This window comes from Sylvia atricapilla, chromosome 28 (assembly GCF_009819655.1).
Source record: "Sylvia atricapilla isolate bSylAtr1 chromosome 28, bSylAtr1.pri, whole genome shotgun sequence".
Classification (NCBI taxonomy): domain Eukaryota; kingdom Metazoa; phylum Chordata; class Aves; order Passeriformes; family Sylviidae; genus Sylvia; species Sylvia atricapilla.
This window is the reverse complement of record NC_089167.1, coordinates 3163366-3183397: the sequence shown is the minus strand read 5'-3', so window position 1 is coordinate 3183397 and position 20032 is coordinate 3163366. Positions and strand designations below refer to the sequence as shown.

Sequence of the window (20032 nt, the reverse complement as noted above, 5' to 3'; positions counted from 1 at the left end):
GTTGGGAGGGCTCCGTGCCCTGCTGGTGCTCTCAGGATCTCAGAGCGGATACTGGACACGAGCAGTTTCCTGTTGCTCTTCCAGCTTCAGCTGCAGGATCTGGGACCAGCACAGAATCAAAGAATAATTTGAGTTGGAAGGGACCCATAAGGATCATGGAGCCCAACTCTTGGTGCTGCACAGGACAAGCCCAAGACCAGCTCACCCTGTCCCTGAGCCCCTTCTCCAGAGGTTCCTTGTGCCGGGGGTGTCCTGATCCAGGACTGGCTCCTGGGGCGGTGTCATTCCACAGTGCAGAACGGACGCAGGGAAAACTCCGCTCAGTGGAAAAAATGGGAAGAAGAAAAAAAAAAACCAAAAACAACAACACGGAAATATGTGGGGTGCCTCATTGTCTCCTTTACCAGCAGGATGCTGCTGGTCTCCAGGGCTCTGGGGTACCACAGCTGACCCCCGGTGCCAAGGTGCGACGTCTGGGGGTGTGTGACATTGGAGGAGCCCTTGGGGCCGCAGTCCTTGTCCCTGCAGCGGGTGCCCGGGCCGGAGCTCTGCGGGCTCTTGTGCTCCCCACAAGAGCACACGTGGGAGCAGCCTGCAGTGAGCTGAGCAGCGCCTCCGCCCCCCGGCGCCCAGCGCCGCCGAGAGCTCTATTTATTTGGAGAGAGGAGTAAATTTCTTTTCCCCTCCAGGAACTATCGGTCCTGGAGAGAAACCGCATTCCCAGCGTGGTCTTTGTCGTCTTTCCATGACCCTTTTCCTCCTCTCCCTGGCACGGGGTCCTGCAGACTTCATTGCCGGCTTTTGATCCCTTTTGATTTGATGCTGCAGCGCGCCGTGGCCTCGGAGAAGCCGAGCCGCAGGCGGACGAAAGGGCTGGAGTCAGGCGAGAGGCAGCGGGGACATGGCAGGGGGGAGCGGGAAGAAAAATATTGAACTTAGTGTGAAAAGCAGTGAAGCAAACAGGACAGCCGAGGGGGACGAGTGTTAACTGCAGAGCGGAGGCCGGGAGGGGACAGAGCAGCGTGACCACGGAGTGAACCGTGTGAGTCTGTGCACGGAGCTCCTGCACGGCGCGGGGTCCCAGAGGCGGTGGGAGAGCACAGAACTCCCCCGCGCAGATCTGCGGCGCCCACGTGCGTGTGTCACCGCCCCCGGCACGGCACCGTGTCACAGCCGGGATGTCGCAGCGGGCCACCGCCACACGGACCGCGTGGGCTCCGACCCACTCAGGGCTCCAGCCCGGCCCCGGGGCGGCGGCAGCCGGAGCCCTCCGGGGGGAGCGCGGAGCTCCGCTCCGTGGGGAGGGTCGCTGTCGGTCCTGCGGGACCCCACGGGGCTCGGGCTGCTGCCGGTGCCGTCGGGGGGGGCCGGGGCCGGGGCGGGCCGGGGCGGGCCGGGGGAGGCGCCAGGGCCGGCGGCGGAGCGCGGCGAGCGGGGGAGGCGGCGCCGCCGGAGCCGCCCCGGGGAGCGGGGCGGCGGCGGGCGCGGAGCCGGAGCCCGTAGCCGCGGCCCGGGGCCGGGGCCATGCGGCGGGCGGCGGCGCTGGTGCTGCTGGCGGCGGCGCTGAGCGGCCCCGGGGCCGGGGCGCGGAGCTGCCCCGCTCTCAGCTTGGGCTGCAAGTGCTCGGCCGAACGAGCCAAGACGGGCGGCGGCCCCGGCGCGGCCCGGAGGAGGGTGGTCTGCAGCGGCGGGGGACTCCCCGCTCCGCCCGAGCCGCGCCTGCTGCCCGACGGCACCGTCACGCTGTGAGTACCGCCACCGGCAGCGGCCCGGGCAGCGCCCCCGGCGCCGGGCATCCCTCCCGGCATCTCCCCTCGGGCATCTCCCTCCTGCCCGGCTCTGCCCCGGGGCGCCCTGAGCCGGCCCAGAGCCCACGCGTGGGGCGCGCTGAGCTCTCTCCGCGCTGGAGAAGCCCCGGGCAGATCCCCCCGGGCCGGGCAGGGACCGCCGGGGACTCGGGAACCGCGGACACGGGGACTGGGCGTGGAGCCCCGTGAAGTTACTTTTTCCTCTCAATAAGCGACTCTGCAGCAGGGAAAGCGTCGCTCGGTGCTGCGGAGCGTGGTTTAAATGGCGTTAAAGGGGTGTCGAGGGGACCCCGCTGTCCCCACGGCGCGGCGGCAGAGCGGGGCTGCTGTGGACCTGAGCTGGAAATCCAGGAAACGGGCTTTTTCTGCTGCTTCCCTCCGCAGCGTTTCTGCGTGCTGGGGAACTTGTTTTTGTTTGAAAATGACTGCTGTCCCTGGAAATATTTACTGAGGAGCGAACAGGAGCAGTTAATGGGTTTAGAGTTTGTGCAGAGGTTCTAAAGTTGCTGCTTGATCCGTAAAGGCTCCTCTTCCTCACGGCCCCCGTGCCGGGGGTTGGGGTTCGGCTAGGGCTGGCAGCCGTGTGCTGCTCGCTGCAGGGTTTATTTATAACTCCAGAGGAGATGTTTGAATTAAAATCTGGATTGGAGGCTGGGCTGGCAGCACTGCAGCTGCGGGAGCGCCGCTTTGCCCCAGTGTTGTCCCGTCAGGGAGGCTGTGCTGCCTGCCCCTGGTCACAGCTCCCACCTTGCCCTGCTCGGGGGGCTTTGGGGGCTGCAGAGAGTTCGGTTTGAGGGCTGGGTTTGGGGGCTGCAGAGGGTTGGGTTTGGGGGCTGCAGAGGGCTGGGTTTGAGGGCTGCAGAGGTTGGGTTTGGGGCTGCAGAGAGTTCGGTTTGGGGGCTGCAGAGGGCTGGGTTTGGGGGCTGCAGAGGGCTGGGTTTGAGGGCTGCAGAGGTTGGGTTTGGGGCTGCAGAGAGTTCGGTTTGGGGGCTGCATAGGGCTGGGTTTGGGGCTGCAGAGAGTTTGGTTTGGGGGCTGCAGGGAGTTGAGGTTGGGGGCTGCAGAGGGCTGGGTTTGAGGGCTGCAGAGATTTGGGGTTTGGGGGCTGCAGAGAGTTGGGTTTGGGGGCTGCAGAGGGCTGGGTTTGGGGCTGCAGAAGATTTGGGTTGGGGCTGCAGAAGATTTGGTTTGGGGCTGCAGAGGATTCGGTTTGAGGGCTGCAGAGATTTGGGGTTTGGGGCTGCAGAAGATTTGGGTTGGGGCTGCAGAGGGTTTGGTTTGGGGGCTACAGAGGGTTGGGTTTAGGGGCTGCCTCGTCCTGCCTGCTCTCACATGCCCAAAGCCGTGGGTCGTGTTGCTATTGCTCTGGTTCCCTGCATGGGGCCCTCGCTTTGGGGTGATGGTGGCAGTGAAGGTGACTCCTCTGGCACCACTGTCCCCATGTGGAGAGTGGCCATGAGCGTGCTGCTGCTACAGGATGGTGCCATGAGCAGGGCCTGAGGGGAATGGCCACATTAAAAGCAAAAATCATCCCAGAACAGCAGCACTGAGGGGTGTCCTGGGCTTCCCTCGGTGGGGGACACTGGAGACCCTCAGGCAGGTGACAGCTGAGCTCTCCATCACTCTCGTGAGCTTTGCTCTTCATGTCTCCCCTCTTATGGCTCTTCCTCGCAAGTCAGCCCCTCGCAAATGCTCATGGGGACTTTTAGTCCTTTGTCAGTTTGGATTTGGGAAAAGCATCCCATCCCACATCCCATGGCTGCTGCAGTGGCCTCCCAGCTGTTCCCAGAACGGCGGGGGTTTGTGCTGCCTGTGCTCAGGGCTCCCTTGCAGGGGCTGGGATGACCGTGCAGAGGCATTAGGGCATTACACGATCCCACTAAAACGTGACATGAAACCTACAGGCGTAGGCAGAAACCTACAAATATGCAGTGACCCTGGCTCTGCTCTCGTGCAGTAAACATGATTTATTCCAAACCCTTTCCAGATGGAACAATCAAAACCAGAGGCTCCGACTTTGGGAGCGTCTCCTGGAGCCACTGGGGTGCGGGCAGGGAGTGGAGGGGCCCAGGCATGTGGCAAGGGCTGCACGTGCCTTGGGGACATCCTGCTGGGGACAGCCGAATCTTGAATTCTGTGCATGAGCTGGGTGTGAGCAGGGCTCCTACATGTGCCCCAAAGTGACAGGTCCCATCTGCGCCCTGGGGTGCTCAGGTCCCCTCTGTCCCCAGGGTGCTCACGTCCCTTCTGTGCCCAGAGTGCTCAGCACTGCTGTTGTCCCTGCCGCAGGAAATGTGTTTGGGGCAGGAACACTTCAAAGCAGAGCTGTGTTCCAGCGCTCATCCGGTCCAGCCTGGAGTGAGGAGTGCCTGAGTGCCGAGCACAGGGAAGGCTCTTCCCAGCAGCCGCCAGGGCGGGAGGGAGCCTGGCCCGGCCACAGTCCAGCTGTCCAGGCAGCCTGGGGACAGGCAGGCGGCCAGGGAGGCTTCAGTGGCTGGAGGAGGTCTGTCACCCTGTGGGTCTCTCATCCTGCCTCTCATTTGGCTTTTTCCCACACTCTGGCTTTATTTATCTTTAATTATTAGGCCCGTGTTGAGGAATCCTGCACTGCCTCCGCGGCAGCTGCTGCACATTGACCCCCCAGGCCTGAAAAACGCGCTGGCATCACCCCTGGACGGGCAGGCGGGGCTCAGGGACACGGGGGTCAGGGACACGGGACAAGGGGTGAGGGATGCCTGTGGCCCCAGGGCACTGCTGGGCTCGGCCCGGTGTCACAGGAGAGGTGTTGGTGTCTGATGGGGAGTGTCTGCTGAGCAGAGCCGTGTCTCCTCTCCCCTCGTCCCCTCGCAGGGGTCTCCAGGGACGGCTGTGGGTCTGGGGAAGGGGGTGATGCTCACACATCCCCTACAGCCCCCGCAGACGTTTCTCAGTGTGTGCCCTCCAACACCCGCCCCGGTTTATACCCGGGTCATTCCTGTGCCCAGCCCCTGCAGGGAGGAAGGAGGGAGGCCAGCCCCGGTGTGTGGGGTTGTCACCCTGCCCTGGCTCGTGGTCCTGGAGAGGTGACCTGGCTGTTCTGGCACGGCTGGCACCAGTGCAGCCTGGGGCACAGCGTGGCCCCAGCCCCACATCCTGCTGCAGTCAGGAGCAGGGATTTGGCACCTCTGGGGCCGTCCCTGCAGCGTGGCTGGGAGGGGCCGGGGCGCTGCAGACAGGGATTAACAAGGCTTTAATCCCCCCCGGCTGACCCCTGTGCTAATCGGCCGGTGGAAAAAGCGCCGTACCCCTAACGAGAGCTGGAGAGGCTGGGCCAGCCCCGCTGTCACACGGGCGGGAGCCCAAACCTCTTCCAGATGTGGAATCCCAGCACAGGCCTCATTTATGTGCACAGCTTGATTGCACTGAAATTACAGATTGTCTGCAGGGAATAGAGGGCTTTGACTTATGACCAATTTCCAGTTCTACTTGAACTCCCCGCTCCAAGGCCGCTCTATCCTGGGCCCTGCAGATGGTTTCTTTCTCGAGCCATCTTCAGCTTTTTATTTGTTGTTTATTGGGCTGCAGCTCCGTCAGCTTTGGGTTTTCCAGGAGCTGCAGGTCGTGCTGCTGCCCGGTGTGTCAGAGCATCCCGGCCCAGGCTGGCTCTGGAGGCTTCGCCCTCTCTCCGGGGCTTATTTTTCCTGCGCTAACAAAAGCCGAGGGTTGGAACAATAATTTTCACCATCCGAAATAGCTCAGCGTGACGTGAGGCTGGAGGAAACGCCCGGGCACGGCACGGGGAGGGGAAGAGCCCCCGAACACCCGAACAAAGCGGGGAGAGGGGCATCCCCCAGGTGTGGGGCTCTCCAGCCCCACTGGCTCAGAAGATGTGGGGTGTCCTCAGGACTGTAAGGGTCCTTCTGGGAGCTGCTGGAATGTGGGTTTCCCCCCGGGATGCTGCAGAGACCCCCTGGGATGCCGTGGGCTCCCTCTAGGTTGCTGCATGCTCTCCCTGTGATACAGCCGCCCCCAGAGCCTTTCTCATTGCCGGAGCCTTCAGCACCTCTCAGCAGCCCCGGGGCCCCTCTTTTCCCTTCCCGAGCTCGCTGTGCCGAGCAGCGAGCCGTGCTCGGGGCGCAGCCTGTGCCGTATCTGCTGCCGGCATATGCTTTGAATTAATGCACTTGGAGAGCGGAGCCGGGCCGGGTCCCGCCCCCACCGCGGCCCCCCAGGAGCCCCCGCCCGGGCCGGGGAGCCACCGTCTCCCCGCGTCCTTTTTTGGTTGGGTCTAGAGGAAGTTTATTGTTTCAGCAGCCCAGTTTCTGGAGCTGTTATTTATCCAAGTGGATTCCAGCACGCTTGAAAAAACAATCTTGTTTTTTTTTCGCTTTTGGCTCCTCTTTTTGAGATGAAAACAGAGGAGAGGAAGAAGAAGAAGAAGAAGAAGAAGAAGAAGAAGAAGAAGAAGGGATCTGTATCTCTCTGCCGGCAGCTCCAAGCCCCCACAGCCCTGGCGCGGGGGGGGGGTTGGAGCACGGATGCTGCACCCCTTCCAGGCCTGGATCCCCCGGGATGGGAGGATGCTCCTCGGGGCTCCCCGCCATCCCCACCACGCATCCCCCATCGTTTCCGTTTGACTCCGTGCTCCAGTCCTTAATCCCCGCATTGTCCGGAGGGACTTTTCCAGCCACCGCTCAATTAGCCGATGATTGTCCCCGTGGCGGGGCTGTCCCCGGCAGGACCCCCGCCCACCCACGCTCCGCGCGGCCGGAGGCTCTCAGGGCACCGGGCAGGACGAAGGAGCCGTTCCAGGAGGATTCTGGAGCGCACGGTCGGGCACCGAGGCCTCGGGGGTGAGAGGGATGCCCCGCTCTCCCCTCAGCCTCATGACTGAGCTGAGGGGTCCCAGCCTGAGCTGGGAAATGAGCAACAGCTCCAAAAGCCACGGCTCTGCCCCCACGGCCTGCCAAGCCTGTGGATGGGTGGGATGGGAGACCCTGGAGCCCCCTCTGCACGCCCAGACCTCGGTGAGGATGTGAGAAACCACTGCAGCCCCTGGCTGAACCTGCCCGCCCACCGACAGCAGCCTGGCCTCGGGGAGCCGGGGGCAGGGGGATGGCTCAGCCCCTCATCCCCTTCCCCCCTCGCAGGGCAGCTCCCAGGGTCTGAAATGCAGTGGGGAGCTCCGGGTCCATCCCCACATGCCCACAGCTGGCCCGTGACCCCCGTGGGCTGGGTCGGGGTGGCCTCGTGGGCACTGATCCCATTGTACTCGAGGGTTCTCAGTTAATATCCTGTAAGGGGACAGGGCCAAGGACCCACACACGGCTCTGCTGCCCCTGGACATGTGGGAATGGAAAGTGCCGCGGAGCCTGATGAGAACTTCCTGGGGAAAAAAAAAAAAAATACAACCCAAAAAACCCAAACAGAAAACAATTTGGAACATAATATCCATGAAACCAGAGAAAACAAAACAAACCCGTGTTGGAGGATGTGGGTTGTAACTGGGGAGTGCGACCCAGATGGCTTCTGTGGGACAGGGAAGAGAAGAGGCAGGATCCCTACTCAGGAAAAGTTTTCCTGGGGAGAAAAGTTTTGGGCAAAGTGTCACTGTCAGCAGAGCCTTTTTGTGCCAACCCCTCCTTTTAGTCAAGGATCTCTTCTCCTTGAGGAAGGACCTGCAGCCCAGGGTGCCCTGAGCCGTGCGGGGGTCCCGGCCTTTTCCTGGGGGGCTCCGGGGGTGGCTTTGGGGTCGTGGGGTGCAGATCCCAGGGGCAGCCGATCCTGTGGGAAGTCAGGAGCGTTGCTTTTTAAGACAGGAGTTGTGATGTTGTGGCAGAGGTGCAGATGATCCCGGGGGTCCAGCGAGCATCCCCGGGACTCACCCTCTGCTGCTCCGGTTCTGCCCCCACGCCGGAGCGCGGCCGTGGCTGCATCCCCCGCACTGCCCCTGCCTTGGGTTGTGAAATCCGCCGCTGGAATGGAAAACTCTCGGAGCCCTTGGGGACAGCACGGCCTTGAGCAACAGCGCCCAGCGATGCCGTGGGCTGCCGGGGCTGCGCCGGGAGCGACGGGAACGTCCCTGGAAGCTGTCCGTGCTCTGGGAAGGGTCCTGCGCCGAGCCGGTACCGCTGCTGGGGCGAGCCGAGCCCCGGTCAGGAGCGGCCCGGCGGGGACAGAGGGTCACGCACGACCCTGGCCGTGGCAGCTCCGGCCGCCGGCGTGTGGAAGCAATTTGCAGCCGTCGGGGCCGCGGGACGTTTCCGCTCCCCGGCGGCCGGTTCCAGGGCCCCGCGGACGAGCCGGTGCCCGGTGGCGGCTGCTCATTAGCCCAGGATGCGGGGGCAGAGCTGCCCGAGGCCGGCCCGTCCCTCGCGGGCAGCCCGTGGGGCCGCAGCTCCCGCTGCCCGTCCTGCCCCGGGCAGCGCGTCCGGAGGGGCCGGGCTGCAGCACACTGCGGCCATTCAGCCGTGTGTAAACAGCCCCGGGCCGGCCCTCAATGAGCGCTTTTATCCCGCGGCTCCCCCCCGGCCCGGCCGCCGCCTGTCCCCGCTCCGTCTCCGGGTGGCTTCGGTGGCGCTGGCGGCGCCGGTGCCCACGCGCGGGAGTTCCGCGGAGGCAGCGCTGCTCCCCGAGAGGCTGGCTCTGCTGATGGCTCTGCTGATGGCTCTGCTCATGGCTCTGCTGATGGCTCTGCTGATGGCTCTGCTCATGGCTCCGCTGATTTTGCCCACGAGCTTTAATGAGCTCCTGGCTGAATCGCCGGGAGCTGGTGCCGCTGCCGTCATCCCACAAGGGGCCCTTTGGGCAGCAAAGCTGTTTATTTTGGGGATGAAATCTCCCTGCTGGGGGGCTCCTGGGAAAACCACAGTGCCGTGACCATCAGGAGCTGGGGGGTGCCCTCTCGGTGCTGGGGTGGGGGTCACCTCCTGCACCTGGAGCTCCTTGCACCAAGGTGATGCCCCGAGGGGCTCCAGCGCGGGGATCCCGTCAGTCCGTGTGGCCCGTGGCACGCAGACCACGCAGAGCATCCCGGCACAGCCTCTGCATCCCAATACGGCCACTGCAGCCCGTGTTGCCACCTGGCGTGTCCCCGGGGTTCTCCGCGGGGCACAGTGGGGCAGTGCCCGTCCTCACTCCTCACCATCTCCTGGCTCAGCAGGGCACGGCTGGGGGCTGTGGCCGGTGAGCTAAGGGGGCTGCCCCTCTCCCTCTGCTCTCCCCACAGGCTGCTGAGCAACAACAAGATCACGGTGCTGGAGAACGGCTCCTTCTTCGGGCTGCGGGCTCTGGAGAAGCTGTGAGTGGGGGTCGGGCAGGAGGGTGGGGGGCAGTGAAATGCGGGTTGGGCTTCTATGGTGGGTGGTAGCACCATGACTCGCATCCTGCTCCTGGAGGATGTGCACTACCAGCAGTGCAGCGCAGAATTTGCCAGTGGCACCCACGGGCATCCCCGGGACCCCGGGAGCTGCAGTGGGGCGGGGGGGCCGCGCTCTGTGAGGGCCGGTATGAAAAGCGACATTGTCCCCCCGAACAAAGTCAACTTTCTTATCTCTCCATGAAAGGCATCTCTATGGAGGGAGCTGCGAGAAGGGGAGATTTATGGCCCCCATATGGGTTTGATCTGTAGGTATGCAGGCACGGGGACCGGCACTGAGGGTGTTTTGTTCCCCGACGCGGCCCTGCGAGGGTCTCCTGCATTCCTGCGCTCTGTGGGCTCCCGTGGAAACCCCCACGGGACTGCTTTTGGGGTGAGCGATAAGCAGTCACCTTGGGGACACCACCCCACACAGCTGAGTCCTCCCCAGCATGGCTCAAGGTGTGGGGTCACCTCCTGCTCCTGGCACTGCGCCCTCGTGGGACACGGGGAACGGAGCAGCCAGGAGGCCACACCTGGGAGGAGCACGGCTCTGCAGCCCCCATGTGCCTGGGCTCCCGCTAAAGGTCACCATATCGTGGGAGAGCAGCTGCCCCGGGTCACCTCCGGCTCACCGCGGGGTCAGAGGGGCTTGGGGCGGGTGGGCAGCGCTCCCCCAGCCCGGCCGGCCGCATCTCGCTGCGCCGCGCCTGATTGCCCTCGACAGGAGCCAGAATTGTTTTCATCGGGTCGCTTTGGGGCCGTGACGCAGACGTGCCCCATGGAGTGCCCGTGGTGGCGTAGGGGGGACACCGTGAGCTCCTCGCTCCCCGTCCTGGGGCTGGCCCACCCTGGCTACCCACCGTGGGTGCTCTGGGGTCTCAGCACAACGGGGAGAGCCCCTTCCCTGGCTGGCAGGGGTGCCCCCACGGACCACCTCCCCTCTGGCTTGGCATCTCCAGTGATTTGTAGCGGCGTAATGAGATTAATGAGTCTGAGCGGGGACGGTATGCGGCGAGCGCTCATTAGCAGAGCCCCGCTTGGGAACGGCCCCGGGGGGATGCGAGGGGGCTCGGTGGGTGACAGCAGGGACAAGGATGGACTCTGTCCATCCATCTGGGCTGCTGCGGGTGCACAGGGGGTTGTGGGCTCGCCTCAGCATGCTCTGGGCAGTGAACCGGGATGGCTCAGGTCCTTGGGGCCGGGGTTTGCTGCAGTTCTCTGCGCACTCCTGATGATCGGGGTCCCCATGTACATGTGGTGCTGCGGTGTCCCCGTGCACACGTGGCACTGAGCCGCTGCTGGCTGTCGTGCTGCAGCCTCACCCCGCGGGGGCTGGCGGAGGAGGGGGCTCGGGACTGCAGGAAATGCAAAGGCAAACGCGCAGAGCAGAGAAAAAGAGGAGCCTTATCGGAAATCAGCAGCAGCCGCCCCAGCCCTGGCCTGCGGGAGGAAGTGCCGGAGTGAGGAAGGCTGCTCTGGCTGAGCGCCAGGCTGGCTGCAAACCGCTGCGGCCCAGCACGGCCCCCGGTGGGTCCCATCCCATCCCCGGTGGTCCCTGCAGCACCCAAACCCCCCAGAGCCGGGCCAGTTTTGTCACTGGCTGTGTTTTGGCGGGCAGTTGTGCTGGGGGTGTTCTGGGGGGTGGAAAGGGGACAGGGGCTGGCAGCGGTGGTCTCCCTGCACACGAAGCAGGGGCTTTGCAGGCCGGGTGTTTGTGGGGTGGATGTCGGCACTGGGACTCCTGTTGGGGCTGGTGGCGGTGCAGGTGAGCGGAGCTGTTCCTTCAGCACCAGCGCTCACCTGTGCACACCTGCCCGCACACCTGTCTGCACATCTGTCTGCACATCTGTCTGCACTGCCGGCCCCGGCAGCTGCCGGGACGTGCGTTTGTCCCTCAGCAACGCCGGGAAAGGCAGCCGTAGGCACGGCTCTTGCATCAGCCCAGAAGGGCCGGGATGACGCTTTTCCTCTCCCCGAGGGCCCCCTCTGCTCTCTCCGGCGGGATCCCCGCTCTGTTCCACACGGCTCTGCTGGAAGGGGTCGCCCCGCTCCCCATCCCGGTCACTGTGGCCCTCCAGCAGGGCTGTGGCTCACGGGGTGTCCCCGGGGCTGCAGGCAGAGCGGCGGGAGACCCAGCGGCGAGACTGCTCTCAATAAACACGGGTCCATATGGATCCCATTTCCTCTCCCGGACAGCCCCGGTGCTCAGCAGAAGTTGCCTCGGGTCCCAGGGGCCGGACAGAGCAGCCGATGCCACCAGTGCTCCCCTCTCTGCCGGCAGCCGCCCCCGCGCGCAGTGTGTGTGCCAAGCGAGCCCCTGATTAGATGTGCGCCCGCAATCAAGCTAATTGCTCAAACGAGCTTCCCGAGGGCCGCGGAGACCGTCCGGGGCCGTGTTCTTATCCCGCACACAGGAGATAACGCGCCGGGACGCGGCTGTTCCGGAAAGCAATGTGAGGCCAGTGCCAGCAGCAGTGCCAGCATGCAGGGACACCCGTGCAGGGACACCCGTGCGGGGACACCCGTGCAGAGACAGCCAGAGGGTGCTGGGCATCCCCCCGGGAGCAGCGGGGAGCCCCGCGCCTTCCCTGTATCCCCTGCAGGGATAACGAAAGAGAAATGGGTTAGAAAGCTGCTAGTGAGGGCCTCAAGGGGGGCTGGCAGTGCCTGGGGGGCCGAGGAAGGGGCTGGGGGTGGGATGGGTGTGCTCGTGCCCCCTGGGCTGTGTCTCCTGGAGGTGGGGTTCCCCGCAGCACACCCCAAGATGTGTGTTTCTCTCCGCACAGGGACCTGAAGAACAACCTGATCAGCACAGTGCAGCCGGGCGCCTTCCTCGGCCTCCCCGAGCTGAAGCGGCTGTGAGTGCCGGTGCAGCCCCTTGGACCGCCCGGGGCTGGCCCTGGGGACAACAGGCGGGGACAGTGGGGCATCCTCAGCACTGATGGCCCCTCCGCTCCCCTTGCAGGGACCTCTCCAACAACCGCATCGGCTGCCTGAGCGCCAGCGTCTTCCAGGGGCTCGCCAACCTCCTCCGACTGTAAGTGGCTCCCTGGGGACATCCTGGCCAGCCCTGTCCCGTCTCCTGAGAGCAAAGGGCTGTGCGGACACAGCAAGGGGCCTGGGAGGCGCCCCCTCTCCCAGCAGCTCGCTGCTCCCCTCCATGCCGTCTTTCTCTCCTGCCGCACAGGAACATGTCCGGAAACATCTTCTCCAGCCTCCCGCCGGGTGTTTTTGACGAGCTCCCCTCCCTGAAAGTCGTGTGAGTTGGTGCCCCTGACATTTCAGCACCCGTGGTGGGGGGACCCCTCAAGTCTGGTGGATGCCCCAGCCCCGCGGGTGCTCCCGTGACACCATCCCTTGCAGGGACTTTGCCACCGAGTACCTGACGTGCGACTGTAACCTGCGCTGGGTGCTGCGCTGGGCGCGGGAGCGCGGGGCGCTGGTGTCGGAGAGAACGGCGTGCGCGTTCCCGAGGCAGCTGCGCGGCGTGGCGCTGCGGGCGGCCAGGGACGGACAGCTCCGCTGCGGTGAGCCGGGACCGGGGCGGGGGCGGCGGAGGAGGAGGCGGCGCGGGCTCACCTGTGTCCCCCGCAGCGGGAGCCCCGGAGCTGCACACCCACCACCTCATCCCGTCGCTGCGCCAGGTGGTTTTCCAGGGCGACCGGCTGCCCTTTCAGTGCACGGCCACCTATTTGGACAACAGCACCCAGATCCGGTGGTTCCACAACCGGGAGCCCGTGCAGGAGGATGAGCAGACGGGAGTCATCGTGGAGGAGAGTCTCATCCATGACTGCACCTTCATCACCAGGTCAGGGATGGGGACCGGGAGGGGAATGGGGATGGAATGGGGATGGAGATGGAGTTGGAATTGAGATGGGGCAGAGATAGGGATGATGTGGGGATGAGGATGACCGCTCGCGGCCACAGGAGTCACAGGTTTGGCGGTACCAAAATCCCGTGGGTGGGCTGCCGAGTGTGGGCACTTTTGGTGCTTCGTGGCGTGTGTCCCCATGTCCCCAAGCGTGGGGTCGCTCCACCGTGCCAGCCCCTGTCCTGTGCCCTCAGCGAGCTCATCCTCTCCAACATCCACGTCTCTGCCAACGGCGAGTGGGAATGCGCCGTCTCCACCTCCCAGGGCAACGTCAGCAAGAAGGTGGAGATCGTGGTGCTGGAGACCTCTGCCTCCTACTGCCCTGCCGAGCGGGTCACCAACAACCGCGGGGACTTCAGGTGGGGCCGGCGGCAGCGCAGGTGCCGCGGTGGGAGGGGACACACGTGGCCGGTGTCGCACGGGGAGCGAGCGGGACGTGCGGGGCCTCTCCTCGCCGCAGGTGACCGCGCGTCTGGGAGCGATTAAGGGCCGCGGGGAGAGCGGCGCAGCCTGGCTCCAGCAGCAGAGGTGTTGGAATTTCTCTGGCACGAGACGAAAGGCTCCGGGCGCCCGCCGTAACCCCGGCGGGGCCCTTACGGAATATAAATTACTGGCGCGGCCAATGTGGCTTAAATTAGCGGTGCCCCCCCTTCACTGCCCGCTGCCTCCCCCTGCGCTGCCGGAGCCGAGCGCGATACGGGACTGGGCTCTTCTTTTGGGGAGCATCACACCAGCCTCCCCAGAGCCCAGCGGCGGCAGCGGCTCGCAGAGGGGGCTGCGGTGCCCGGGGCTGGAGCAGCACTGGGATGCTCGGGCAGGGCTGCCGGTGGCGGGTGCCCCGGGGTCACTGCGGTGGGTGCCCGCAGGTGGCCTCGCACCCTGGCAGGGATCACGGCCTACCAGCCCTGCCTGCAGCACCCGTTCGCCGCGGGGCCGGCGGGCGCGGGCTCGCTGGGAGAGAAGCAGGCGTGGCGGCGCTGTGACCGCACCGGGCGCTGGGAGGACGGCGACTACTCCCGCTGCCTTTACACCAACGACATCACCCGAGTGCTCTACACCTTCGTGCTGGTGAGTGGGGAGCCCGGGGGCTCGGCTGGCCCGGAGGGGGCACAGCCGGTGACCGTGGCCGTGCCGCCCTGCAGATGCCCATCAATGCCTCCAACGCCCTGACCCTGGCTCACCAGCTCCGTGTCTACACGGCCGAGGCAGCCAACTTCTCGGACATGGTGGATGTGCTCTATGTGGCCCAGATGATAGAGAAGTTCATCGGCTACGTGGACCAGATCAAGCAGGTGATGAGCACTGCAAGTGTCCCCTGACTGCCCCAGTGCAGCTTGCTGGTTTTGGGGTGGGAAAGCACGAATTGGGGTATTTCCACGGGGGATGGCAGTAGCTCCTTGCTGTCCCCAGCTGACAGACGTGATCGTGGAGATGGCCAGCAACATCATGCTGGTGGACGACCACATCCTGTGGATGTCCCAGAAGGAGGAGAAGGCCTGTACCAGCATCGTGCGTTCCCTGGAGAGGATCGCGGCGCACACGCTGAGCAGCAACTCCCAGCACATGGCAGTGGTGAGGGGGAACACGGGCCGGGGCTGGATACGGGGAGGAGGGCTGGGTGGGCTGCTGGTGTGGGGTCTCTGGCTATGCCAGGGCTGATGATCCATGGTGCTGGCAGAACTCTCGCAACATCGCCTTCGAGGCGTACGTGGTGAAGCCCGAGAGCTACGTGGGGCTGAGCTGTGTGGCGTTCCAGCGGTGGGATGGGGTCCCGCAGGGACGGCCCCTCCCGGCCGAGCGAGGGGCCGAGCCCACGCCAGACCAGCAGCTCCGGCTCCGCTGCACCACGGGGCGGCCCAACATCTCCCTGACCAGCTTCCACATCAAGGTACGGGGGCGCCGGGGCTCGGGGGGAGCTGGGGGTCGGCCCCTGCTCACCGGTGACCGTGCACCCGCAGAACAGCATCGCCCTGGCCTCCATCCAGCTGCCGCCCAGCCTTTTCGCCAGCCCCGCCCCAGCCCCGCCGGGCGCCGACTGCAAGCTCCAGCTGCTGGTCTTCCGCAACGGGAAACTCTTCTGCAGCACTGGCAACTCCTCCCGCCTGGCCGACGATGGCAAACGCCGCAGCGTGGCCACCCCAGTCATCTACGCCGGGACCTGTAAGGGCAGCGTGGTGTTCGGGGTGTTTGGGGTGCCCTGCGGGGCTCCCTGGGGCATTGTGCCGGCGCTCCCGCGGAGCAGAGCCATCCCTGGGGTCCTCGTGGGGAGGTGGCAATGTGTCTGTGGGATGTGCTGGGTCCCCTGGGGGTGCAGGTGGAGGGGTGTCACTTGTCCTGCTGAGCAGGTCTCTCTCTGTGGCTGCAGATGGCTGTGGAGTGGGCAACCTGTCAGAGCCGGTGGCTGTGTCCCTGCGACACCCCGGGGAGGGCACGGACCCCGTGGCTGCCTACTGGAACTTCGAGGTGCTGGAGGGCATGGGGGGCTGGAGCGCCGAGGGGTGCCAGCTGGCGTCCCGCGAGCCCAATGTCACCTCCCTGCACTGCCGCCACCTCAGCAACGTGGCCGTGCTCATGGTAGGTGTGGGCTGAGCAGCAGGGTGGGGGCTGCAGGAGAGCGGTGGGGGGGGTCAGGGGCACAGGGATGGTGCTGTGGGGTCTGACGGGCTGTGCTGTGCTGTGCAGGAGCTCAGTGGGTTCCCCAGCGAGGCGCAGGGCGCTGTGGAGGTGCTGCACCCGGCCATGTACACCTGCACGGCCGTGCTGCTGCTCTGCCTCTTCACCACCATCATCACCTACATCGTCCACCACGGGTGAGGGAGCGCCCGGTGCCTGTGCCGTGCTCTGGGGGCTGTGCTGGGGTGGGTGTCCCTGTGGGCAGCGGGAGGAGCTCCCCCGGTGCCAGCAGCCAGGAGAAGGTGTACGGGGATGGCTGTCCAGTGGCATGGCCCTTTAGCACATGGCCATGACCCTCCAGGAATGTGCTGCTCCTGGTGCTTTGGCCCTGTGCAGGCACGTATCTGTACATCTCCAGCCCAGGGACTGGCCGCCGCTGCCTCCCCGCAGGTGCGGGATTTGTGCCAAAGGGCTCCCTCGGGGCCGGGCAGGAGCTCACGGCCTCCCGCTGTCCTCTTGCTCTCGCAGCACCATCCTCATCCCTCGGAAGGGCTGGCACATGCTGCTTAACCTCTGCTTCCACATCGCCATGACGGCCGCCGTCTTCGCGGGAGGCATCACGCTCACCGGCTACCGGGCCGTGTGCCAGGCCGTGGGTACCGGGCAGCGCCCAGCCCCGCGGGACGGGCACTGGGGGGCGCGGCCGGCTCTGCAGCCCCCGCAGCGCATCCCCTCCCCGACCGCCGCCTCCTCCCGCAGGTCGGCATCATCTTGCACTACTCGTCCCTCTCCACGCTGCTGTGGATGGCGGTGAAAGCCCGAGTGCTCTACAAGGAGGTGACCTGGAAGGCGCCTCAGCAGCCGGACAGGGACACGTCCCAGGCAGCCCCCAGACCCATGCTGCGGTACGGATCCTCCCTCCCCTTCCCCAGCCCCGCGGGGGCATCTCCAGGGGCTGAGGCGGGACTTGATCTTCTGGCCAAGCCCATCCCGTGCTCTCCCGCGGCCTCCGGGTGTGCAGTGACTTCTCCTCCCTGCAGGTTCTACCTGATCGCCGGCGGGATCCCCCTCATCATCTGCGGGATCACAGCGGCCGTCAACATCCAAAACTACCACGACAACAACCCCTAGTAAGTGTCCCTGCTCTACCCCTCCTCCCTCCCACGCGGGTGGCCTCCCTCTGCTGGGGCAGGGGAAGTGGTGGCACTGGGAGCCTGGAGAAGTTCGGGAAAAGGTCGGTGACATTTTTCCTGGGAGTTATCCGTATACTGGGGAAAAAAAACGTCCAGGCAGCCGGCCCAGCTCCACAGAGCCCGTGCCATCAGGGCAGGGGGCTGAGCAGCTCCACACCCCGACCCCTCAGAGCCCCTCTCCTCCCGCACAGCTGCTGGCTGGTGTGGCGGCCCAGCCTGGGCGCTTTCTACGTCCCCGTGGCTTTCATCCTGCTCGTCACCTGGATTTATTTCCTCTGCGCCGGGCTCAGCCTCCAGTGCCGTCCCTCGCGCCAGAAAGAGATCCCGGAGGCGCTGGAGCCACCGCCGCGGCTGGGGGGCGCCGGGGACCTCCTGACAGACTCCGGCTCCATCTCGGTGACGCTGAACTCGGGGCCGCCCTGCCCCGAGGGGGACGGTGTCTACTCCCTGCGGGTGCAGTTCTGGGCGCTGGTGGCCACCCACGCCCTGTACGTGGCCCTGTGGACGTTCGGCGCCATGGCCGTGTCCCAGCGCTGGTACCTGAACATCGTCTTCAGCTGCCTCTACGGCGTCACCGCCGTGGCGCTGGGGCTCTTCATCTTCGTCCATCACTGCCTGCGGCGCCGGGACGTGCTCAGCTCCTGGTTCTCCTGCTGCCCGTCGTACCGGAACGCGCTGCCCATGCAGGCCTACGTGCACGCCGGGCTGGGGCCCGAGGACGGCTCGCAGGTCTTCATCGGCTGCGAGCCGGACGCCGCTCGCTCCGCCGCCTCCTCCTCCTCCTCGCCCAGCAGCGCCGGCTCTGCCGGGGGCCGCTGCAAGCTCACCAACCTGCAGCTAGCCCAGGGCCGGGGGGACGGCCGCCCGGAGCCGGAGCCCGCCGACGGGAAGCCCGTCAGGCACGGCAGCAACCCGCACGGCCGCAGGAGCCACCGGGGCAGAACTAAGCCGTGCAGGGACGGGAAACACCACCGCTTGAAAACGCTGCGGGGCCCCTCGGAGCAGCCGTCCAGCGAGAGCGGGAGCCTCCACAACAGCCACTCGGAGAGTTACCCCAGCGGCAGGACCAGCCCGGCCAGCGGCGGCCGAGCGGGGCCGCGGGCGGCGCAGGACGGGGACGCGCTCCCCAGCCCCTCGGAGGGCAGCGACGGCGGGCGGAGGGTGCCCGACTTCGCCGAGGCTCGCCGGAGGAGCGGCAGCCGGGACAACCTGCGGCCGGCCGGCGGCGCCGAGAGGGAGGCGAAGCGCCGCTCCTATCCCCTCAACGTGGGCAGCCACAACGGCGGCCTCAAGGGCAGCAAATACGACATCAACCTGGCCGGCGCAGACAGCGTGGCCGGTATGAAGACCGGCCTCTGGAAGAGCGAAACCACCGTGTGAAGGCGGGGAAGGACCGACGGCCGCAGCGTTTTCCTGCGGGAGCCGCGGCCGGCGCTGCTCGGGGCACGGCGGTGGCGGCGCTGCGGCGATCACCACGTGCACTAAGCAGGGATGGGCGGCACAGCCGGGGGCTCCGGCTCCCCGGGCACAGCACGGTCCGGTTCCGAGCCCACCCATCTCCCCGAGGAGGCTCCGAGCTTCCCGCCGCGGTGCCGGCGGCTCCAGGCAAGCCTTACGTGTCAGCAGCCGGAATTGGCAGCCGTGCTTTAATCACTCCTGCATGTCACTTGAGATTGATCCTAAATGCTATTTTATATTATACAGAGGAAATGTCTATTTTTCAAAGCTATATTATTGAATGTATATATGTAGAGACAGAGCCGTAGGTGACTCGAGGGTCCCCCCCCCCGTGCCCTGGGGGTGGGCGCTGGGCCAGAGCCCACTCGTGCCACGACTGCAATATCCCCGCTGAGGGACCACCCCAAGTGCCCTTTACGTCCAGGCACCGCAGCCCCAGCCTGAGCAAACTGCTTCTGGAGAGCAGCTGCTCCTTCTGGAACGTTCCTACCTGCGTGTCAGCCCCGGGGGCTGCGCCCTGCCAAAGCCATACTGCAAAACCAAGCACAAAGGTAAGAGGAGCCTCAGCTCCGGGGTGAGGTGATTGTCTGCACTGCTTTAATGCCAGACACTAAAATAACGGCCACAAAAGGCTCCAGGCACTAAAATCACAGCCAGAAAATGCTCCCAGGTCCTCAGAGGCTCAAGCCGTGCAGTGGGGTGGGCTGGCAGACCTGTGCTGCTGCCGGAGCCAGGACTGACCCTCTGTGCCAAAGCACCAACGGAGAAAGAGGTGGGAGAGGCCCAGAGCAGCTCTGTGTCCTTAATCCAGGTGTTCAAGCTCAGAAAATACCTGGCTTTGCTCTTAAGAAGGCAGAGACAATTCTGGGGAGCAGGGACAATTCCTGGGAATGCAAGGGAATGATGCCAAGGAATTAGGGACCTTCCTCGGACAGTCAAAGGGTTGGAACCTGGATAAGCACTTATTGTTCCCATTAAAAAACAAGTTTCCCCTTTTTCCCAGCACACAGGTAAAACAGCCAGGCCACAGAGAGGCTACAGCAAAGCTGAGGAGGAAGGTGGGAGCCTGGTGCCTCCCCTGTCCTTTCCAGCCTCCCCTGCCTCAGTTTCCCCCGCCTGTAAATGAGTTTAATAACACAGCTACCTCCGAGGGGTCGTGGGGCTGGCAGGGCCACGAGCCAGGGGAGGAAAAAGCACTTAGTGGGGATTGGTCTCACCTCGGGACCACTCACCCCACAGGGCTGGGGCACCCCTGGGCTTCACCTGCCACTCCCTGCCTGCCTCGGCTTCTCTGCCCAATAAAATGTTTAAATATTTCATTGTCCCTGGTATTTAACACAGTTCAAACCCTTGCTGCAGTTCCTGCAGCCTCCCCAGCCTGGCTGATGCCCCGTGGTTCTATTGCTTGCTGCATTGTGACAGTATTAGAGGAAAAGCTTTGTATCCATAATTACACTTTGTTTTGTCTGTTTACGAGCGAACGACATATCAACAGAGCTTCCTGCAATATCCGGGGGGAGGGAGGGGAAATATGCCAAAGAAATGTCTTTAAAGGGGTCTTTTTGCATTTTTATATGAATAGAATATTTCTAGCAGATATGTTTTGTTTAATATATTAAAGATATGCCAATCTGCCAAGATCTACTGTTATTTCTCTCAGACTTCATGTTCAAATCCAGCCTGGCCTGCAGTTTTTTTGGCCCTCACAAAGTCATTCTGCTGAAGAATGAAAAGTCCAAGGTGAGGCTGC

General features: G+C 64.7%; 1 protein-coding gene across 1 annotated transcript; it reads left to right on the top strand.

Annotated features, from left to right (window-relative positions):
• Nucleotides 1–1524: 1524 nt before the first annotated feature.
• ADGRA2 (adhesion G protein-coupled receptor A2) lies at nt 1525–19922 on the top strand. Its single transcript, XM_066337265.1, has 19 exons — nt 1525–1745; nt 9016–9087; nt 11934–12005; nt 12113–12184; nt 12335–12406; nt 12511–12674; nt 12742–12955; nt 13213–13377; nt 13885–14086; nt 14161–14310; nt 14429–14590; nt 14697–14906; nt 14977–15178; nt 15384–15592; nt 15701–15828; nt 16160–16283; nt 16391–16536; nt 16672–16761; nt 17016–19922. Exons 1-19 carry the CDS (start codon nt 1525–1527, stop codon nt 18202–18204), a joined length of 3864 nt encoding a protein of 1287 aa, XP_066193362.1. The 3' UTR covers nt 18205–19922.
• Nucleotides 19923–20032: the final 110 nt, after the last annotated feature.